General features: G+C 47.0%; 1 protein-coding gene across 7 annotated transcripts in view; it reads right to left on the bottom strand.

Annotated features, from left to right (window-relative positions):
• The window catches only part of LOC144096738 (F-box DNA helicase 1-like), a 289,125-nt gene that overhangs the window by 139,128 nt on the left and 129,603 nt on the right, over window positions 1-20,394 (bottom strand). For 6 of the 7 annotated variants that reach the window (XR_013306837.1, XM_077629588.1, XM_077629586.1 and 3 more), the window contains 2 exons: window positions 7,120-7,209; window positions 5,122-5,350 (listed from right to left, as the gene is read on the bottom strand). Coding sequence is in view for 6 of the 7 variants with exons in the window: in XM_077629588.1 (XP_077485714.1) it covers window positions 5,122-5,350; window positions 7,120-7,209 (319 nt within the window). In the remaining variant the exon portion in view is untranslated. The remainder of the gene's footprint in view (window positions 1-5,121; window positions 5,351-7,119; window positions 7,210-20,394) is intronic. The other variant, XM_077629587.1, reaches the window with a different exon arrangement.

Genomic DNA, 20,394 nt, shown 5'->3' with positions numbered 1-20,394 from the left:
CAGGGGGCCACCTCATAACGCCATCAGGACGATGCACAGTACAAGTGACTGTCAAAGGACATGCCTATCCTGCGACCTTCGTTGTGCTACGGAAATGTTTCCGCGAAGTGATCTTGGGCATGGATTTCCTTAATGAGCATCTGGCGATCATCGACCTGCGATCCAAGCTGATCACGCTTTCGACGGACGAGGCCATCCCTTCAATGAGAACTCTGGAAAATCACGTTGCCCTGAGTGTCCTGGAGGAAGAAGTGAGCGTCCCACACCGTTCAAGTGTTATCCTGACGGCACGCGCCACCAAAGCCATTAACGCTGCAGCCATCATTGAGGGGAACATGCAGTTGCTTCTAGACCGAGGAATCAGCATCGCAAGAGGCATCGCACATTTCCGCAATGGCCAGGCCGAAGTACTGCTGACTAACTTCAGCGAAGAATACTGGTACATTAACAGAGGAACGACAATTGCTTTCTTCGACGAATTATCTGATGTACGAGACTCCTTCACACTTGTAAGTCTTGTACCAGCAGTTGTCTGACGCATGTGCCTTGCCACAGCGGCTACACTTCTGCTTCTTCCTTATTCCTTGCGTTGACTCTGTAGTCTTTCGGTCACGTCTCTCTTCCGTTCTCACTTGCGTCGACTGCCTCATTACGAGTTCTTTCTCGCAACACTGCGGCCTGTTTTGTGGCCAATTCCATGTCCAGCACAATCTTGCAAGTTTCTTGAAATGTTAGCCTTCGGTGGTGAACAAGGCTCTTTGTGTTTCTTCATTGCGAATGCCTGCTACCAGTCTGTCCCGCAAGGCGTCCTGCAGAAAGTCTCCAAAATTGCATTTCCGAGCTAGGTGTTTTAACTCGACCACAAAATCTTCTGCAGTCTCGTGCTCCAGTTGAACTCGGTGGTTAAACCTGCACCTTTCAGCAATTACAGACGTTTGCGGACTGTAATGGTTCTTGAGAAGAACCTTGACTTCTGCGAGAGTCTTTTCTCCAGAAAGGTTGAAATGCAGGCCAGTTGGTTCATAGTAACTTGAAAAAAACCAGTCACGAAAGACAAGGGACAAGAGAAGGAGTGTTCACGCCAACGGCTGGACTGTCAACTGAGATTTATTACACAAAACATAGTCCCAGCAAGGCCAGCAAAGCATGTGCAACAGCCGCGTCCCAACTCACAACGCATAGGGCACACAGGACACACATCCACCGTGACCGGCCTAAAAAAGCGAATTCCTTCTCGAGTAAGCGCACCGAGGTTGTGCTAATGCAATCTTGGCCTGACAAACTGATATGGTATGCTTCCAAGATTTCTTGCTCTTGCTTTCCCTTGCCTCTACCAAGAATCATTACATTGCTGAACAGTGGATAACACCCACATTCATTGCAATGGCGAGGCAAATTGGCACCGTCATCAGACCCCAGGGAGTGGTGCTCACGTTTGGCCTATGTATACTCCTTCGCATGTGAGGGGGAACTTGAGGTCATGCCGTACACAAGAAACTTGAGGTCACGCCGTACGTGCATAAAGTGAGCCACAGCATCAAAAAAGTTGCGGCCAAGCAGGGAGTTAGTGTGGTGTTTTCTGCCCCTTGCAAGCTTTCGGGTCTGTTGCTCGCGCATTTCTCGAGGCAGGGAAAGGAACCACGTTTGCACAACGCAGCAGGAGAACCGCTTCACGGCGTGTGTCGCTCAGGTCGTGTACAAGTTCCCGCTCACATGCGAAAGAGTATACATAGGCCAAACAGGTCAATGTATTAATGACTGGCTGCGTGAGCACCACTCCTCCCTGGGGTCTGATGACGGTGCCAACTTGCCTCGCCATTGCAATGAATGTGGGTGTAGTCCACTGTTCAGCAATTTAATGATTCTTGGTAGAGGCAAGAGAAAGCAAGAGCGAGAAATCTTGGAAGCATATCATATCAGTTTGTCAGGCCAAGATTGTGATATCATTGGCGTTGACGAAATGTTCAAAGCATTCAAAGTAATGATAATAATAATAATAATTGGTTTTGGGGGGAAAGGAAATGGCGCAGTATCTGTCTCATATATCATTGGACACTTGAGCCGTAAGGAAAGGGATAAAGGAGGGGTGAAAGAAGAAAGGAAGAAAGAGGGGCCGTAGTGGAGGGCTCCGGAAAAAGTTCAACCACCTTGGAGTCAAACTCGTGGATTCTGTCAAGATGCGACATTTTTCGGTACAAACATAATGCAGTTACTTATCGTGTCGCTTCCCTGCAGGAATGCGTAAGATCCGTTCTCTGCTGCTTGCCCCTGGCCTTCAGCCGCTTGAAGTCCACATTAGCGGATTCCGATGTGCGATGTCCTATCTTGCACGGACACGCTTGGCAGGCCAGTCCAGACAAGTCCCGTACTCATCACAGTGTATTAACTATAAAGAGCAGCGACCATGGTCCAACAGAAAAAAGGCTTTATTTTCCAGAGCATCGTGTTCTTATAGCCCATGCTAGCGTGCCGTGCACAGCTTATCAGGAGTGTGGTATCATCGTCCCAACGCCGGCTCGCTAGTCACTCACGCTATTCCACAAACAAGGTCGGGGACAACACCGATCCCTGCAGTGTGACCTTGTTGCCGAGTCACCCCCTTCTGTGTGTCCCTCCATACTGATAGTTGCTGTTCTGTCTGTGAAAAAATTGTATATGTAGCTGTAGGTCTAAACTCCTACGTTTAATGCGTCCAGATTCTCCAGAATGGCTGGGTGCTTCACAATATCGAAAGCTTCCGACACATCGAGATCACCGATCACCCTGGTGTCTACTGTTGAACTGTATATGATGTGTTCTTTTAGCAGCAACATGACATCGCATGCAGACAAATGCGGTATGAATCCGATCATAGTATTTGGATAGATACTCCTGTCCTCTAAAAACCAGTTCAGCCGGGCATGAATCACATGCTCCATCAGTTTGCCCATGCACGACGTGAGCCACATGGGACGTGCAAGTGCTCGAAACCTAGCCGTTTCCCCAGTTTCGAGAGGAACACACGGTTCGCGTCCTTACATGCCGCCAGCAGTAGACTGGCCTCCCAACACTCCTGCATGAAGGCTGTGAGGTGTCGGATCGACGCGTCATCCAAGTTTCTGAGAATTCGATTAGAGACCCTGTCTGGACCCGCGGCAGTCTTGGTTCTCATTCTGTTTATTTCTGCCTAAACTTCGGCAAGCGTTATCAGGCTATCTAGGTCTGGATTATCCTGTCCCCTGTAATTCGGCAGTGGCTGACCTGTACCGCTTGTGCAGCTCAAATACCGGTCCCAGATTTGGGATATGAGAGTAGCTGTGGTCCCGTCAAAGGTATGTACTAGCCTGTGAAGTTGTTGCCTGGCCTCCAGTTCGGACTTGTCCAGATCTAAAAGGCGCCGAAGCAAGTGCCACGTACCTGCCTCTCCGATGTTCTGGTCCAGCTTGTTGCAAATGTTGCCCCAGTTTTGCCTCGTTAAAATGAGCGCTTACTCTTCGATTTCCTTATTAAGCACGGCCAATTGTCTTCGCAAGCTCCTGTTCCCCCTTTCCGTGTGATCCGCGTTTCAAGATCTTGCTTCTTGCGCCAGAGAATGACCATGTGGCAATCTACTCCTCCGACGTCCTCGTCAACCTCCACCTCCTCCGTTGCTTCGTGGACCGACTGAAGGACCTTTTTACTCCAATCATCAATACTACTGATGCCTTCGTCCTGACTGGTACATCCAACCACTGGTACGTTCTTGGTGCAGACGGCCGGTGCGGGAGACGTGGTCCCTGGTTAGAGTTAAGTCCAAGGACGTGTCCATCGAAACGCTGTTGCCCTGGCGGGTCGGTTTCAAGGGATCTGTCAGAAGCGCTAGGCCATTCTGCTGAATACTGGCCCATAGTTCAAGTCCTTTTACCTGTGTGCAACTGTACCCCCATGCCGGGTGATGTGCATTGAAGTCCCCGACTATCAAGAGAAGTCCTCCCTTCATGATCACTCACGTTTTTGCGAAGAGCTCATTGAAGCCACATTGATATTTTTGACGTGGCGGGGTATATACATTGAGAAGGAATAGACTGTCGAATTTTCTCTGTTGTGGGATTATCTCGATCAAAATATGGTCTACATATGTAGTCCCAGTATCGTGTTGCAAAACCGTTATCTCTCGTTTGACAAGGGTGACCACTCGCGTGCTGTCACTGCGTCCCATGTACGATTTTTAACTTGCTAGCTTGGCACGCTTACCGCACTCCTGCAATGCGATTACTTTGGGTTTGTCAATGCTCGTCAGAAAAGTCTGGAGTACCGCGCGTTTTCGACCGAGGCCCCTACAGTTCCGCTGTCAAAATGTATTTCTACGGTGGCGCAGAGCCATTTTTAATGTTATGAATTTCTTGATACACCCGCTGAATTCTCTCGTCTCTCCTTACCATTTCGGTGCACATCTCTTTCATAGTAGCGTTCAGGTGTTCCAAAGCGGCCATAACTTCCTGTTGAAAAATTTGATTGTCCTGTTCCTTCTTACCGAATCGTCTTTCCAATCCTTGCAGACGGGTTTTACGATCCTGCTCGGGACCTCTTGCAGGAGGATTTTCCTTAGGGATCTCTGCCTGTTCCTTCTGCAACGCTGACCGCGGCAGCATTTCGGCATTCATCGGCGGCGAAGCCTTGCCTATCGCCCTAACCTGTTCCTGCAGTGCCTTAACAAGAAGATTTCTTGGACGGATGGGGGAAGGCGGTTGCACTCTGCGCTAGTCTCAAGTAAAATGGGATGGTAGAGTAAAAAGACAGCATGGAATGTATGTGAAACACTGGATTGATTGCATGAAAACGTGCGATAAAGGTATAGACGACAAAACTTGGACATTTTTGAGAAACTTGAAATTCATTTTGTTGCTACCAGAACATAACAGGTTTAGCTTGAGAATTGAATGGACTATTCTGACAGAGTCAATGACAACAGGATCTATAGAAAAAATTTGCGATTACATGAAGGTGGTTCAGCAGTGAATGCGCTCGCAAACAGCACAGCATTCTTCATTATGCATGGGATGGTCAAGTGATATGACAGTTTTCACTATCCTCCACACCTTTGAGACTGTAATGGATTTGGCTTCGTCAATGGTTCGAGAAGATGTGGAATGCAAAACACACCAGCCTGTCGGCTGCGTTGAGGAGCACGGGCTGGCCGCCCTCTTCCACCAGGCTGCGGTCAGGCACATGGGCAGTGGTGAGCAGCGGGTCAGCCGAGGCCAGGAACTGCTCGATGCTGCTCAGCACCAGCTTGGCAAAGCGCAGCCGTGGCATGCGCACTGACGTGGGCACTGACACCAGCCTGGAGATGTCCAGCACCCGTACCTTGGATGCCAGCTTGTCCTTGTACCTGGAAGTGTGCCCAACCCATTTTACAGTTGGTCCAATCACAGCAAACTTAAAAAAAACGCCACGTGACTGCCCATCATAGCCAGGAAATGGTGCTCATGACTAGGGTTTTGATTGGCTATGACAACTGGTAGTCAATCCCCATGAATTGCAAAGTAATCCAATCGAACTTTCTCAGGAAGCTGGTAAATCTGGTTTGGTGCAGTTTTTAGTTGCCTTTCTCACACGGCCGCTCTGCACATGTGCACGTCTTTTCCTACTGCACATGCAGCAGAAGGCTACACCGGACCACGCCTGCGTCGCGCACCTGCGCTTCTTTTCAACCACTCCTCAGAGGGCACCACATGCCTCAGAATGCATCAATAGAAATAATTTGCCCCAAACAACTGCTTGATGTGCATTTATGAACAAAGGGGACACACTCAGCTGCACAATATTTTCTCCGTAGGGGTGTGTGAATATTAAATTTTTTTAATATGAATTGGATATGAATATGAAAAAAATGGCTTCGAATATCAAATATCTGCTCAGTATGAAAAAAATATTTCAGAAAATTACGTACAGGCAAATGCGGTGGCACTTCAGCTTTTAAAAATGGTGCATGCTCCTTGCAACTGAAATGAACAAAACCAGACTGACTCAGCGCCCCATAAAAAACATGATGTGCACAGAAATGTATACTACTTGATTAGGCAGCACAATGTTATCCAATTGTAATGTGGCAAAGTAAAACGAAATCCATAAAACATCACATGAATGGCAACTAAAAATAACATGATGGCTAGTAAAACCTCATTATTTCGGAGCTCAAGGGGACGGAAGAAATGCCTGAATGACCGACCTTAAGGTCGATTCATTAAACTGCCCCGCACCCACCGAAAAAAAAAAAAATGCTGAAAATGCGGTGAAGCCTTATGAGGAAGCTCCATCACACAACCACCGTAAAGTCTATGATGAGCGTGCAGTTTCGGCATGCTGGAAGAACAACATGGACGTAAGGGATGGGCGAATACACGGGCTAGTGGCGAAGCTCAGAAACCGAAACTAGGCGGCCAGGCTATTTTTTGACGTGGTGACAGGGGCCCTTCGATCGTTTTCAGGCCTTCAGTTATGTCCACTTAAGAGGTGCGCGGATCACAATGCAGCAGGCGAGATTTTCAAACGATCACTTGTCCTTCGGGAGCCTCGTGCAAAGTTCCATAAGTGGGCTTTCCCACATATCATAGTTGACCGAAGCGAGATGCCGGAGGTGACGCTCGGAGAGTATGGGGCATTAAGTGTGCAACACATTATGAAAGGATCAAAGACAAAACTGCACGCTCTCTCGATGCGAAGTAGGTGGTCGGCCATTTTGTTCACATCAGAGTTTGTGGGAAAGCCCACTTACGGAATAGTGCAATTCATAGAGCTACTAGTGCGATTGGTCCATGCGGTAAACGTCGGAAAAGAAAGCGAAGAGCACGCATTTTTGCCCAGATATTGCCGTTTTGGCATCGCTGAATTTATGAAAGTAGGCGCAATATACGATCGCTGGCGAATATTCACAAATTCTCGAATATCAATTTCTCAAGCACGAATATGAACCAGACTTCAAACATACTCGATTTGTATCCAAAATTTCGAATATTCGCGCATCGCTAGTTCTCTGCCATGCAATACATGTAACTAACACGATGAGGCCATTTCATTGCTGCTGCTCATATCCTAAGAAAACCTCTCAGACACTGCTGAACCCACTTGGGACAGAAGGGAATGACAAAACAAGCTCACCGGAAGCCCACTGCTCGGAAGGCCAGCGAGTGAGCCGTTCTGCACTCCACGTTGGGGGAAAACGTACGCTTGCCAATGTCACACACCGACCTGCAACAGAGCATACCCAGTCCACGAGTTCTCAAATTCTGAGCCTGCATTAGTAGCAGCAGGCCTTTCTTTAAGAATACTTGTTCAGGGCAGTGTCTGTGATGTGCTGCCTGCCAGCCTCATCTGGCCTTGCACACACACCATGCTACATTACAGATGCTGAGTACAATATAACTACCTCTTTTTTTCTTAAATTTTGGCACACTTTATTTCAGAATGCAGTTTTTTTTTTTTGGCAAACATTATTTCCCAAGGGCTGTTCTTTCTTTTTTCAGTGATATAATGTGGTATTCATGCCAGGTCAATTTATCTTGGCCAGTGTGAGGAGTCAATTAACCAGTAATCAGCACACAAAGAAGTGCTTGTGGAAGGAAGTGCTATCATCATTAAAAAAAGTAATGGCAGGTAATTTTGAAAGGGTGTTCAACCCAGCTAGTTGGTTAACACTTCATGGTGGTTGCAGCAGAAAGGTTACGATTAGGACAGCTTCTGTTTGCTCATTCCTTTATGTCATAACCTTTCTGCTGCAACCATCGTGAAGGGGGGCACATAATTAATGCAGCCGTCAAGAGAAAAACTAGTGGAAATCTGCTCCTAAAACCTTGGTTCTCATGATAATGCAACAGATATTGTGAATGAAGGTGAGTGTCTCGTGGTGTGCGTGTTCAAGGTTTAGATGCTCTGTACCTGGGTCATTCTTGTGTCGTCTTTGCCTTGGGCCACGTAACAATATCGCTGCGTTGGGGCGGGGCATCCCATGGTCTGTGTTGAAGGCAGTAATAGAACTGCTGCTGAACCTTAGTGGTAGATGAAGCTTATGCATGGTGTGTCTACAGCCATTCCGTCACCAAGTCTTTAGCGAGCGATGACAATCCAACCGTGCCACCGCCTCACTAGACCTCTGTTTAATTTTTATGCTGACTGAGTGCAACTCCAACTCAACAGCCAGCTAGAGGTGTCGTGGGTATAAAGGATGCAGACCTCTTTCAGTTGAAATCAAATTTCAAAAACTGAATTTGATGTTCTTTCGTTGTTTTTTTTTCAGTTTGGACTGAAAACTCCAACTCTTAAATATAACCAAAACCCATAGAATGACTTCCATGAGGAGTTTACCAATGTTACTAGAACAAGTCAGTTTTGCAGTTCTACTATAAACATATTCACCGTAGAGGTCACAAGCACCAACAGTGTTGCAGCCAAGTCTTGCTTCCGGTCAAGTGCATCGTGTGCTTGTACTACAGTCCTTGGAACAAAGCAGGTGAGTCACAACTACGTGTTCATGTCATGCGGTAAGAGCGATGACGCAACACACATGGTTTCAGAAAAATGTTAAGAAGTGCTTGGGATTGGGCTAGTTGAAACACGGTCATATACAAGACGTGCGCTGCTTAGATTGACAAGCACAGAGTTAAGGACAATACGAATGGTTAAGCGCAATCTACCGAGACTTTATTCCATTCCAGTGGAAGAAAGAAAATAAGAGAATGTGACAAAAAAATTAGCTGCGGTTTAATACTGCTGAACCTGGTTAGAGAGCGAAAACTGTGGTGTATCCGGCAATTAGACCTGCCTAGGCATCAGTAACATTGAGTGCGTTCTGCATACTGGTTAGGCAGCGCACCCACTCTGCCACACTGGCCTGTGACAGTTAAATTAATGGTTGATCACAAAAGATTAGTCACCCAATGAACGCTGTGGCCTATTGCTGCAGTGCTGCCTGTCTGCCACAACATTGTCAGCGCTAATGCATGCAGCCCACATCTCTCTCTCACCACCCTCATGTCGCGAATCCGTAGGGTGTTCTTGATGCTATCACATGCAGGTTCGAACGAACCAACAAAGAGGTCAGAAGAAACAAAACGAAGCCGTATTTATAATTTAAAGGAAAGGGGACAATAAGAAACGGAAACAAGAACAAGAAAAACACATACTCAACCCCATACAACACTACAGAATAAAGGAAAGACTTCACCAGTTACTGAGCATCACAGGGGAAGCGGGGATGCCTTGTAGACAGGACAGAACATGGGTTGATGAACCGCGACATGTCGCTGGAGTGGCGTGGACGGAAGCAGCGAAAGAGAGCCAGGTGGTATTAGGAGCGGAGAAAACTGCAGGAAGATGCCAGTGGTCTCCAGTCAACAGCCCAAAAACAGCAGCGGCAGGAAAAACGTAGCCAGGTCTCGTTGACGGGGTCACGAAACGCCGGAGGCTTAAAGCAGGCTATCCAAGACTGCCTTTCGGCAGCACGGACCCTCAGTCCATCGGCTGCTACCTCCACGCTTGCAAGGAATGCAGGAGTCTTGCATCGGTGATCCAAGGGAGGTCACGGCCAACGTCTGACGGCTGCCACCTCCACGCTTGAATGACTCGATCTCCGCTGCGCTGTCTTCCTTTACACCTCGCTTTTCTGACACGTCAGCTCTCCGCTCCTCGTGCTCGCCACGCTCTTTGTTGCCGTCACCTCGCACACACCCTTTGCATGCGCAACACTGGGCTGGCACGCGCAGCGCTCCGCTCTCCGATGCACCACTGCCGATGCACCGCGTTCACAAATCCACCGAGGATCTTTTGTGCAACTAACATAGTTTTTTCCACATAGAAAAAACTGCTGTTGGTGCACACAACACTAATGTTCACGTGGTAAATGGACAACTTAGACGGCGTTGAAATCACCGAATGCACTTTACATTGTGACACATGGAGGCACATAGTGACGCACCCAGAGAGCACATGGGGCCCAACATTATACATCTGGCACAAGAGAAAATATAGAAACCTTACAAATCATTGGACACACACTTTGCACACGTCTGTACCATAAAGGTTTAAATTTACACACTGAACAACTCATAACCGAAAAACGAAGAGAATTAAAACACAACTCTTAGACACTCCTAGACTACATTTGCATAGGTAACCATTGCAAACACACGGGATAGCACGGTACTTTGGGCATTATCCTCCGGTAATTTATTAACAACTCATGCAATTGGCGCCTACGTTTTCTGAGCCCTTGATGCACTCTACACGAAAGGTATACTCTTGTAATGTTAAGCTCCAATGCAGTACAATGCTGTTCAAGTGCTTTGCCTTTATTAAATATTGCAAGGGCTGGTGGTCAGCCTTAATGATGAAGAATGCCCACTACAAGAAGATGTGGAATTTCTCAACAGCCCAGACTATCGCCAAACACTCGCGTTCAATCGCTGAGTAGCGAGATTCGCGAGGTAACAACTCTTGACCCACATATGATACCGGGTGGAGGATTCCATCATGCTCCTGCAGGAGAATGGTGCCTATGCTGACCTTGGAAGCATCTGTGCGAAGCACGATCTGCTTACTAAGAATTGAAGCTCTAAATACGGGCCTAGAAGTTAAGCATTCTTGAGCTCGTCAAAAGCGGCTTGCCGCTGTGGTGTCCAAGAGACAAGGTTGCGTTCATTTCTGCGTGTCATCTCCACGAGCGGTTAAACTTTGTCGGCATAGCCAGGGATGAAATCGCGGTAGTATCCAGCGAGCCCTAAGAAGGAACGGACTTACTCCTTCGTATTCAGAAGCTGCACGTTGGCAAGCTTTTCCACCACTGTTTCCAACGGTCGGATGGCCCCTTCTCCAAGTTTATGTCCAAGAAAAGAGATGTTAGTGGCTCTGATTTCACTCTTCTGCAGCTTGATCGTGAGGCCGGCCTCGCGCATCCTGCTTAATAGCCTGCTTAATTCCAAAGATGTTCTTCCCAGGTAGAGGTCGCTACGAGAACATCATCGATGTAATGAATGACATTGTCTATGCCTTGTAATAAAATGCGCATCGGGCGCGTAAAGATAGCCGATGCTGTCTTAATGCCAAGGGCATATAGACGAACTGATGGTGACCGGATTGGGCAGCGAATGCTGTTTTCGGTCTCAAAGCTTCTTCGAAGGGTACTTGACAGTAGCCTTCATCAAGGTCAAATTTCGAAAAATACACCTTGGTTCCAACCTCGGTAAATATTACATCAGTTATTGGAATGGGCTCTGCATCAGACACAAGAACATCATTGATGCGACGAAAGTCGATGCAAGTCTGATAGGTGCTGTCTTTATTTTTAATCAGAATGAGGGGGGAATTGGTATGGAGATTTTGAATGTTCAATGACCCCTAATTACATCATCTTGTCTATCTCCTTTTTGACCACGTCCTTCATGGCAAAAGGCAATGGGTATTGCGGGGTATTCACGACTTCAGAAGTCGAGAGCCTGACTTGACACTCCACTAGATTAGTCTTCCCGGGAATCTCGGAAAAGGTGTGTGCATACGTGTCAAGTAAGCTCTGAATCTCCTGCTGTTTGTCGTCATCGAGCTGGGTGGAGATCTGAATGGGTTCAATTCCTTTTCCGTGGTCCGTGCTAAGGGTAGGCAGTTGTTCTTCTGAGTCACTTTCTTTGATTACGAGGAACGATGACACCTGCACAGTTTCTTGGTATGCACACTCTTCGTATCATTTGAGCATATTGATGTGGAATAGGTTCTTAGTGTGGCCTAAGTAGATCCAATAATCCACGTCGTTCTTTTTGTCAGAAACCATGAATGGACCTTTCCACTGCATTAAGAGTTTATTGCGGATAATCGGCAAAGGAATGACGGCACGATTTCCGACCCCTAAATGCCGCTTCTTGCCGTTCCTGTCATAATACCTCGTCTGAGACTGTTGGGCATGCAACAAATTTTGATGTGTCGCTCTCAAAGTTTGCTCGAGACTTTCTCTTAGATCGGGAACGTAACCATATTTCATCTTCGCGTGGTCTCCGAGCTCTTCCCTTGACCAGATCTCTCTGTGGACTGTGAGCGGTCCTCGCATATGTCGTCCAAATATCAACTCAAATGGAGAAAACCCCAGACTCGCCTGCGGCACCTCTCTGTATGTGAACAGAAGCGGAGCGATATAATGATCCCATGTTTTGGGCTGCTCCTGACTGAGCTTCCGCAGCACCACCTTGAGTGTGCCGTTAAAGTTCTCCACCATCCCATTGCACACTGCATGGCAAGGGGTCGTGCTGAGATGTTTCACCACCAGGAGGTCATTGAGCTCTCTCATCATTTTGGAAGTGAAACAGGAGCCCTGGTCACAAGGCATCTCTCTTGGAAAACCTACTCGCGAAAACATCTCCACCCAACCTTCTGCCATGGTTGCTTAACCTATCTTTGGCATCGGGATACCGCGTGGCAAAATCGACGAGAGTGACAATATCGACAGCGACCCGATCAAATAGAATGTCGATAAGAGGCATGCGTCCCAACGGAGCTTTCCCTACTTTGCCTTTCGGGCACGTCCTTTCACAGGAGTCGCACGACCTGACATGCGTCTTAATCTCCTCCTGTACTCCCGGCTAGTAGAATTATTCCAGAACTCGATCTACGGTCTTCTTAATGCCCTGGTGCCCCGCCAACGGGCTGTTGTGGGTAAGCCTTAACACCTGTGACTGCAAGACTTTGGAAGTACTACCTGTCGAACCTCTCTGTCAGAGGCGAGATGATAGAAGCGATACAGCAACCCTTTTTCGACAGAATACGAGTGCGAAGTGTTGTGCTTGCCATGGAACACCTTTCCTACTTTCACCCAACGCATTTTCAATGACCCATCCTCTCTTTGCTCTGCTTCTAGCGTCTCCTTGGTGAACCTCATGGGACCAACGCTTAAAGCAGTACTTTCCTTCTTACTTTCCCTCCTTCGTCCGGAAACTTCCTTTCCAGCCAACACCACTTTTGGGCCCTTGCCCTCACCATTTTCACTGGCAACCTCGTCATTGACTATATCAGGACATAATTTAGCAACGCGCTCCAATTTCTTCCAATTAATATCTCGATTTGACGGTTCACAGGCCTCTGGTATATTTCCAATTATGACATTGTACAATGGTGTCTCCATGCATTTCACCAGGGCCGTGCCAGTGAAATAAGGGGAAGCGATATAGACTTCTGCCTCGAGAACCTCCAGACTACTGCCATCAACAAGGAAGACCGTAGATCTCAAGCCGGTGAGAGCTGAGTCAGGAACTAGGGATTTCCGCACAACCATTGTATTGCTCCCTGCGTCCCGTAAAACACGTACAGGTAGGCCTCGGAGCTCGCCCTCTGGTACATGCATGTGTTGGGCATCTGCAGGCTTTTTCCAGACAAGTCCGACCACCACCTTATCCTCAGCTGGTTGAAGACTATGTGCTGTTGTGGACACAGTTCCAGGCGCAACACACTCTGGCTGAATACAATAGGACGACTGCTTCTGGTTTTCATTCTTTCTTGAGCAGGAACTTACATCATGCCCTGTTTTTCGACAATAAATGCAATAAAGCTGCTTTGGCTTAGACCCACAGTCGGCAGCCTTGTGCCCCAGTCAGTTACAAATGAGGCACCTTCCTGACCGTCTATTTGATGGTACATCCTTTTCTCTCGGGACGCCCACCTCGAACGATTCTTTGAACGAAGACAAATTTCTTTGCCACGAAAGTTGTCTGCTGCCTCAGCCATTTTGTCCAGTGTCTTGCACTCTGTTTCTCGAAGGAAAACCGCCAGCCGACTATGAAAGTTCCTCATGAACTGTTCGGCCACCACCAAGTCACGTAGATCATCGTACATTGTGGCCGTTCCCGACATCTTGACCCATCGATCGAAAAGGCTGAGCAAACGTGCTGCGTATTGCTTGCTTGGTTCTTTATCAAGCAGCTTACTTTCACGAAACCTTTCGCGATAATTTTCTGCCGTAAACCGAAAATGTTGGAGCAAGGCTAGTTTTGCCTTATCATAATCCAGCTTTGCCCTTCTGCAATACGCTCAAAACGTTTGAGGCATGTATCTAAGTCATCTCTGCGATCGTCAAAAGGCGGGACCAATTTGTGCGGGCTAACCACTACTGAGGACCCCGGTGTGGGTTCTCAATTGCCACCACCAGCTTCTGCGAGCCTCAATTGGAGCTGGAGTCTACGCTCCTCAGCCTCTGCTAGTGACTTTGCATGCTCGCATTCAGCCTCTGCATGAGCCTTGGCGCATATGCTCGCGTTCAGCTGCCCGTGACGTGCTCAGCTGCAAACCTACGAGCTGCGTTCGGCATCTCTCAACCCCAATTCTTTCCCTAACTCAATTAACTCCTTTAGCGTGCTCATTGTTTCCTTATTCTTAAAAAAAAAAATGCCTCATTATAAGTTAAACGGCTTCATCCTGTCGCACGGACGCCAATTGTCGCGAATCCGTAGCATGTCACCGACTATCGGAAGGGGAGCACTATCGCGTGCAGGTTCGAACAAATCAACAAAGAGGTCAGAGAAAACAAAACGAAGCTGTATTTATAACTTAAAGGAAAGGGGCCAATAATAAACAGAAATGAAAACAAGAAAAACACACACTCAACCTGCGTACAACACTGAAAATAAAGGAATGAGTTCACCAGGTACTGAGTGTCTCACGTGAAGTGGGGATGCCTTGTAGGCAGGACGAAACGCGGGTTGCTGAACTGCGACATGTCACTGGTGTAGCGTTGACGGAAGTGACAAATGAGAGCCAGGTGGTATTAGGAGCGAAGGAAACTGGTCCAGTCAACAGCCCGAAGAGCTTGGCAGCGGCAGGAAAAACGTAGCCAGGTCTCGTCGACGGCGTCACGAAACGCCGGAGGCTTAAAGCAGGCTATCCAAGAGTGCCTTTCGGCAGCACGGACCCTCAGTCCATCGGCTGCCACCTCCATGCTTGCAAGGAACGCACGAGGCTTGCGTCGGTGATTCAAGGGAGGACACGCAGCACGGACCCAACGTCCGACGGCTGCCACCTCCACACTTGAATGACCCGATCTCTGCTGCGCTGTCTTCCTTTACACCTCGGTTTTCTCACACGTCAGTTCCCTGCTCCTCGTGCTCGCCACGTTCTTTGTCGCTGTTGCCTCGCACACACCCTTCGCACGCGCACACGCGCAATGCTGGACTGGCACACGCAGCGCTCCGCTGTCTGATGTACCACTGTCGATGCACCGCGTTCACAAATCCTCCGAGGATCTTTTGTGCACCTTACACCTCACTTACCTAAAAGCGCAATTGAGATGTCGGCTGAACCAGGGCGCCAGTTATGCGCCCTTCCTTTCCTCAAAATCATCGGCTTCTAGAACATTGTCAACGCCAACATCACTGAACACAATGAACAACGACGGCCTATAGAAACAGAGGCCAGCGGTTTCGGCAGCAGCTGAGCGATGTCACAGCTGTCACGTGGTTTCTCCTCTGTTCAAGGTCAAACTTGCGCACACGGCACACACAGCGAAGAAGCTACGGAGGGGAGTAAAGTCGACGACCAAAAATTCAGACACCTGATTTTTAGGACATGCTTGATTATTTGGACTTTTTCACGGCACCACAACATGGCCTATAGAACCAATGTATAAGAGCACCTGAAATTTCGGACCCACCACAACTGACTGCTTGATCTTTAGGACCTCGTTCACACTCGCCGCCAATACCCAAGCTGCCATATAATGTGTGCAGTGAAACCTCATTAATTCAAACTGCAGTAGAGATTGAAAACTTGATCAAACAAAACGAAATTCAAGCACTTAAACTGTGAGGCTGAACTTCTGCGCAAGTCGGCACATTGCGCCCGCGTGGTTTCGAATTCGTACTGTTCTTGAACATCGTCCAGCGCACAAACTTGAACAGTAGTCAGAGTTCGCGGAATTCATCTGTGCCATGTCTTTCATTTTGAATACGGGAAGAGGTAGCAGGGAAGCGCGTAGGAGGCGTATAGCTTGACGGAGACATCGAGTGGAAGAAAATGGTGGTGCATTTCAAAGCGAGCTCGGCGTACCCGCGACAAAATGCACTGCAACCCTAACTTTTCTATTGTAAAACCGTAAACAACTGGTGTTTCGATGACACGCAAGACGTCTCAATATACACAAGCCACCGCAGAGTGGATATGCTGGATACGAAGCCGATTTTGGCTATAGCCACTAGGCCTAATTACCAAGGCCAACGCCGATAAAGCGCTTGCTTTGGCCGTTTTGTCGGTGTTGGTCAAATGTTTAGTTGAATCCCCCAAGGTGGAGTAAATTTGTAATAAGGGAGTAATTACTCATTGACATCCAGCCGAGCGCAGGCGTATAGTTAAAAAGGAAAGCCACACAGCTTTCTCAGAAACTTCGTAGTTAAAGAAAAATTCGTCCTAGTCCAGAGATCGAATTTTTCTTTAACTACGAAGTTTCTAAGAAAGCTGTGTGGCTTTCCTTTGTAGCCGTATGGCTGCGCTCGTGTGGATGTTCAATGAGTGATTACTCCCTTATTACAAATCTACTCCACCATGGGGGATTCCCCTAGACATATGACCAACACTGGTCCCACTTCGAGTTATTGATCAATTCGCTCTCGCCCTACCATAAGCTTGCCGTCCCAGTTAGCTCAGTTGGTATAGCGACTGCTCCGGTGAAGCGGTGGTCCTGGGTTCCGCCCCAGACAAAGACGAATTTTTCTTTAACCATGAAGTTTCTGAGAAAGCTGTGTGGCTTTCCTTTGTAGCCGTATGGCTGCACTTGGGTGGATGCCAATGAGTAATTACTCCCTTATTACGTTTTGTTGGTTCTTATTTCGCCATCTTCGTGTTCTCGTTCTGGGCCCTTTGCACTGCGGGCACAGCGCAGTTCCCACACCAACGTGTTCGCTTTTAGACTATGTTCCAACCCGTGCGTTCATCGGTGACATGCCGAGGGCAGCACAGCCAGGTAGAGCTCATGAAAGCAGTCACCGGCCGTCATCTGTGCACATAACGCGCAGCGAAATTTAGTCATGAGAAGCTTCAGAATGTGCCCAAAACCGCTTCCTACCTTTACTTTGCCATATTGGCAATAAGTTCGTGATTTTTTCGGTGATATTTTATTTTTCGGACTGCTCGATTTTTCAGTCATTTTCGTGATTCCTAGAGGGTCCAAAAAATTGGTCGTCGACTGTAGTAAAGCTTTCGCTTTAAAACTTGATTAAAGCATAGGAGGGGAAGAGAAGACAATACGGAAGCACGCTACGCTGATAGCAAATATGACAAAAGAAAAAAAGATAAAAGTCTGCAAAAAGAAAAGAAAAAATTATCAGCATACAAGTGTTTGTGAAGCTTGGCTGGGAGTTTTGCAGCTTAACCATACTACCATCTGCCTTACTGATACACATGCGTAGCTGGCAATCATATGAATTTTTATCTTTGAAGAGCATAGCATTCCCCCTCCGGGTGAGGGCAACCAATGGGGAACTTACGTAGTTGCCTTCCATGCCAGACATCATTTGGAAAGCCTCGATGGCTTCACATTTCTTCTTGTCCTTCACCCTTGCTAGGATTGTGGTCTTTTCAAACGCTGGTGTGCATTCGTGTTTAAGACAGTGGTTAGCCAAATTCCCTTGTCCCTGCAGGTAATGACAATTTCTTCTTGCTCTAGAAGCCATTCATTAAGGCAGCGTCCAGTTTACCCCACATGGGACATGCCACATGAAAGAGGTATTTTGTAGACAACCCCTGTTGAGCAGATGATGAAAGGTGAAACATAGTGAACCCCGAACTCCCTTTTATCAACTGCTGATTTTACCCCATTGACTTTTATGCAAATCCCTTTAGACTTGTGGGAAGTGGAAAGGTCAGCCTTCACCCAAACCTCTGGCCAATTTTTTTCAGCCTGTGGGAGATGTACAGCAGCCCGCAGTTTATCCCTCTGAGACTAGATGGCGCCATAGGTGCGTTCGAGATGCAGCACCATTACGGGCATCGTAACTTGTAAGCCGCTCACCGCGTGTACTCAGCGACGCAGCACTGGAAATATCGCAGGTGGCTGCCAATTGTGTTCTTTCTAAGAAGATGTGGAAAGGCAGAGGAAATATATGCTGTGTTGTGGATTGCAAGATTTGCAACAGAGAGTTAAAGGTGTGGGATGAGATTATTTGCAAGCTTCACGGAACCGAACTGCGTGCACAAGGTTGCACTGCCCCTATTTATTTATTTATTTACATTACCCCTCAGGGCCAGTGGCATTACAGAGGGGGAGTGGTAAATATACAAAAACAGTGAGAAAATACAGATGGTTACAAGAATATTTAAAAAGCATCTGAATATACAATGTTAGCTATAGCTACGCGGAACTGCTCATAATTTACAATGCCAGCAACTTCTGCAGGAAGGTAGTTCCAGTCACGTGAGCTGCGCAGCAGGAATGACTGCGAGAAGCATTTCGTGTTGCATGACACAATTCCAACTTTGAGATTATGATCAATACGACGGGATACATAAATTGGCTGGGGGATGAGGTGAGCACGTAAAGCAGGATGATGAAACAGCTTGTGGAACAGGGCAAGACGAAACACTTTTCTACGCGATGTTAGTGTAGGGAGGCAGAGATTAGATTTCATAGCAGTTACACTCGCTGTGCGGTTGTATTTCATAGCAGTTATACTCGCTGTGCGGTTGTAGTTAGCAAGGATGAAACGTACAGAGTTATTTTGAACCATCTCAAGGTCATTAATTAAGTTGCCATGGGCAGGGTCCCATACAGGTGTTGCATACTCAAGTTTAGATCGTATTAGTATTTTGTAAAGCAATAGTTTCAAATTCGAAGGGACATTAAAAAAGTTACGACGTAAGTAGCCTAGCATGCGATTAGCATTTTTAATTATGTTCTCGGTATGAAGAGATCAATTAAGATTTGAAGAAATGTGAACGCCTAGGTATTTATATGACGAGACTGATTCCAATGATATGTTATCAATGTAGTAGCGAGGCGGGGCGGAAGTTTTTCTAGATACACGCATGACTTTGCATTTGTTAATATTTAGCTGCATCAACCAATCTTTGCACCAGTGCCCTATTGTGTTCAGGTCTGACTGAAGTAATGTTAACGTCGTTAGCAATGGTTATTTCTCTAAAAATGACGCAATCATCAGCGAATAGGTGAATATGAGAGTTAACAAGAGAGGGAAGATCATTAATGTAAATTAGAAACAGTAGGGGTCCAAGAACTAAACCTTGTGGAACCCCGGAAGACACCTTGGTAAAACTGGAGTTGAAACCGTTAGCAAAAACAAATTGTGAGCGATTAAGTAGAAAACATTCAATCTATTTCAATAAGTTACAGTCAATATTCAGTTGTTTTAGCTTGTGAAGTAAAAGTTTGTGACATACCTTGTCGAAAGCCTTTGAAAAGTTTAGAAATATACAGTCAGCTAATGATGATAGGTCTAGAATATGATGCAATGCATGTGTAAACGATATTAACTGTGTTTCACAAGAGTAAGATTTTCGAAAGCCGTGTTGCGCAGACGTAAAAAAGGAGTTAGATTCGAGGAAGTTAACAAGGTTGGTGAATATTATATGTTCAAGCATTTTGCAACAAGTACTGGTAAGGGATATGGGACGATAATTATTAGGGGAAGCTTTGCTGCCGGATTTGTAGACTGGAATCACCTTTCCGATTTTCCACACGGTAGGCAGCGTTGATTGGCCAAGTGATTGCTGGAAAAGTTTGGTTAGTATAATGGAAGAATAAGCTGAAGTGCTTTTTAAGAACTTTGGGTTAATGCAGTCGTAACCTGGAGCGGAATGAACATTAAGTGCATCAATAAGCTTATCGACACCAGGAATAGCAACAGCTATAGGTGGCATGGATACATAGTTGAAGTGGTGAGTTGGTGGCATATGTACATCAGACATGGCTGTAAAGTTGTCAGTGAATGCGTGGTTCAGAATCGTGGCACAAATCGTGGCACGGGTCGGATAAAGCGATGCTATCATCGGTGGAAGGATTAATGACCCGCCAGAATTTTTTCACATTGTTCGTTAACATAGAGGGCAGAAAGTGCGAGTGGAAGTGCTTTTTAGCGTCTTTGAGCACCTGAACATACGTGTTGGAAGCCGCCGTATACGAAGCCCAACGCTCACTAGTTAGGGAGAGCTTTGCGATGCGATAGAGGCGTTTCTTTTTGTTAGATAAGCGCTTAATGTGATTATTGTACCAGGGAGCGTTTGAGTGGGTGGTAACAGTGCGCTGAGGAATGTATTGTTCAGTGAGTTGGGAGACTTTAGTTGTGAACATGCTTCACGCTCGTTCGCCATGCACCCCTTACAAACGAAACAAAAATGCCCGCCAGTGTTAGATTGCTATCTAAAAAGAAAGCTTTCAATCTTGGAAAGTCTGCGAGAGTAAGA

This window comes from Amblyomma americanum, chromosome 7 (assembly GCF_052857255.1).
Source record: "Amblyomma americanum isolate KBUSLIRL-KWMA chromosome 7, ASM5285725v1, whole genome shotgun sequence".
NCBI classification, from domain to species: domain Eukaryota; kingdom Metazoa; phylum Arthropoda; class Arachnida; order Ixodida; family Ixodidae; genus Amblyomma; species Amblyomma americanum.
Note: the sequence above shows the minus strand (reverse complement) of the source record. Positions and strands in the feature narration are given on the sequence as shown.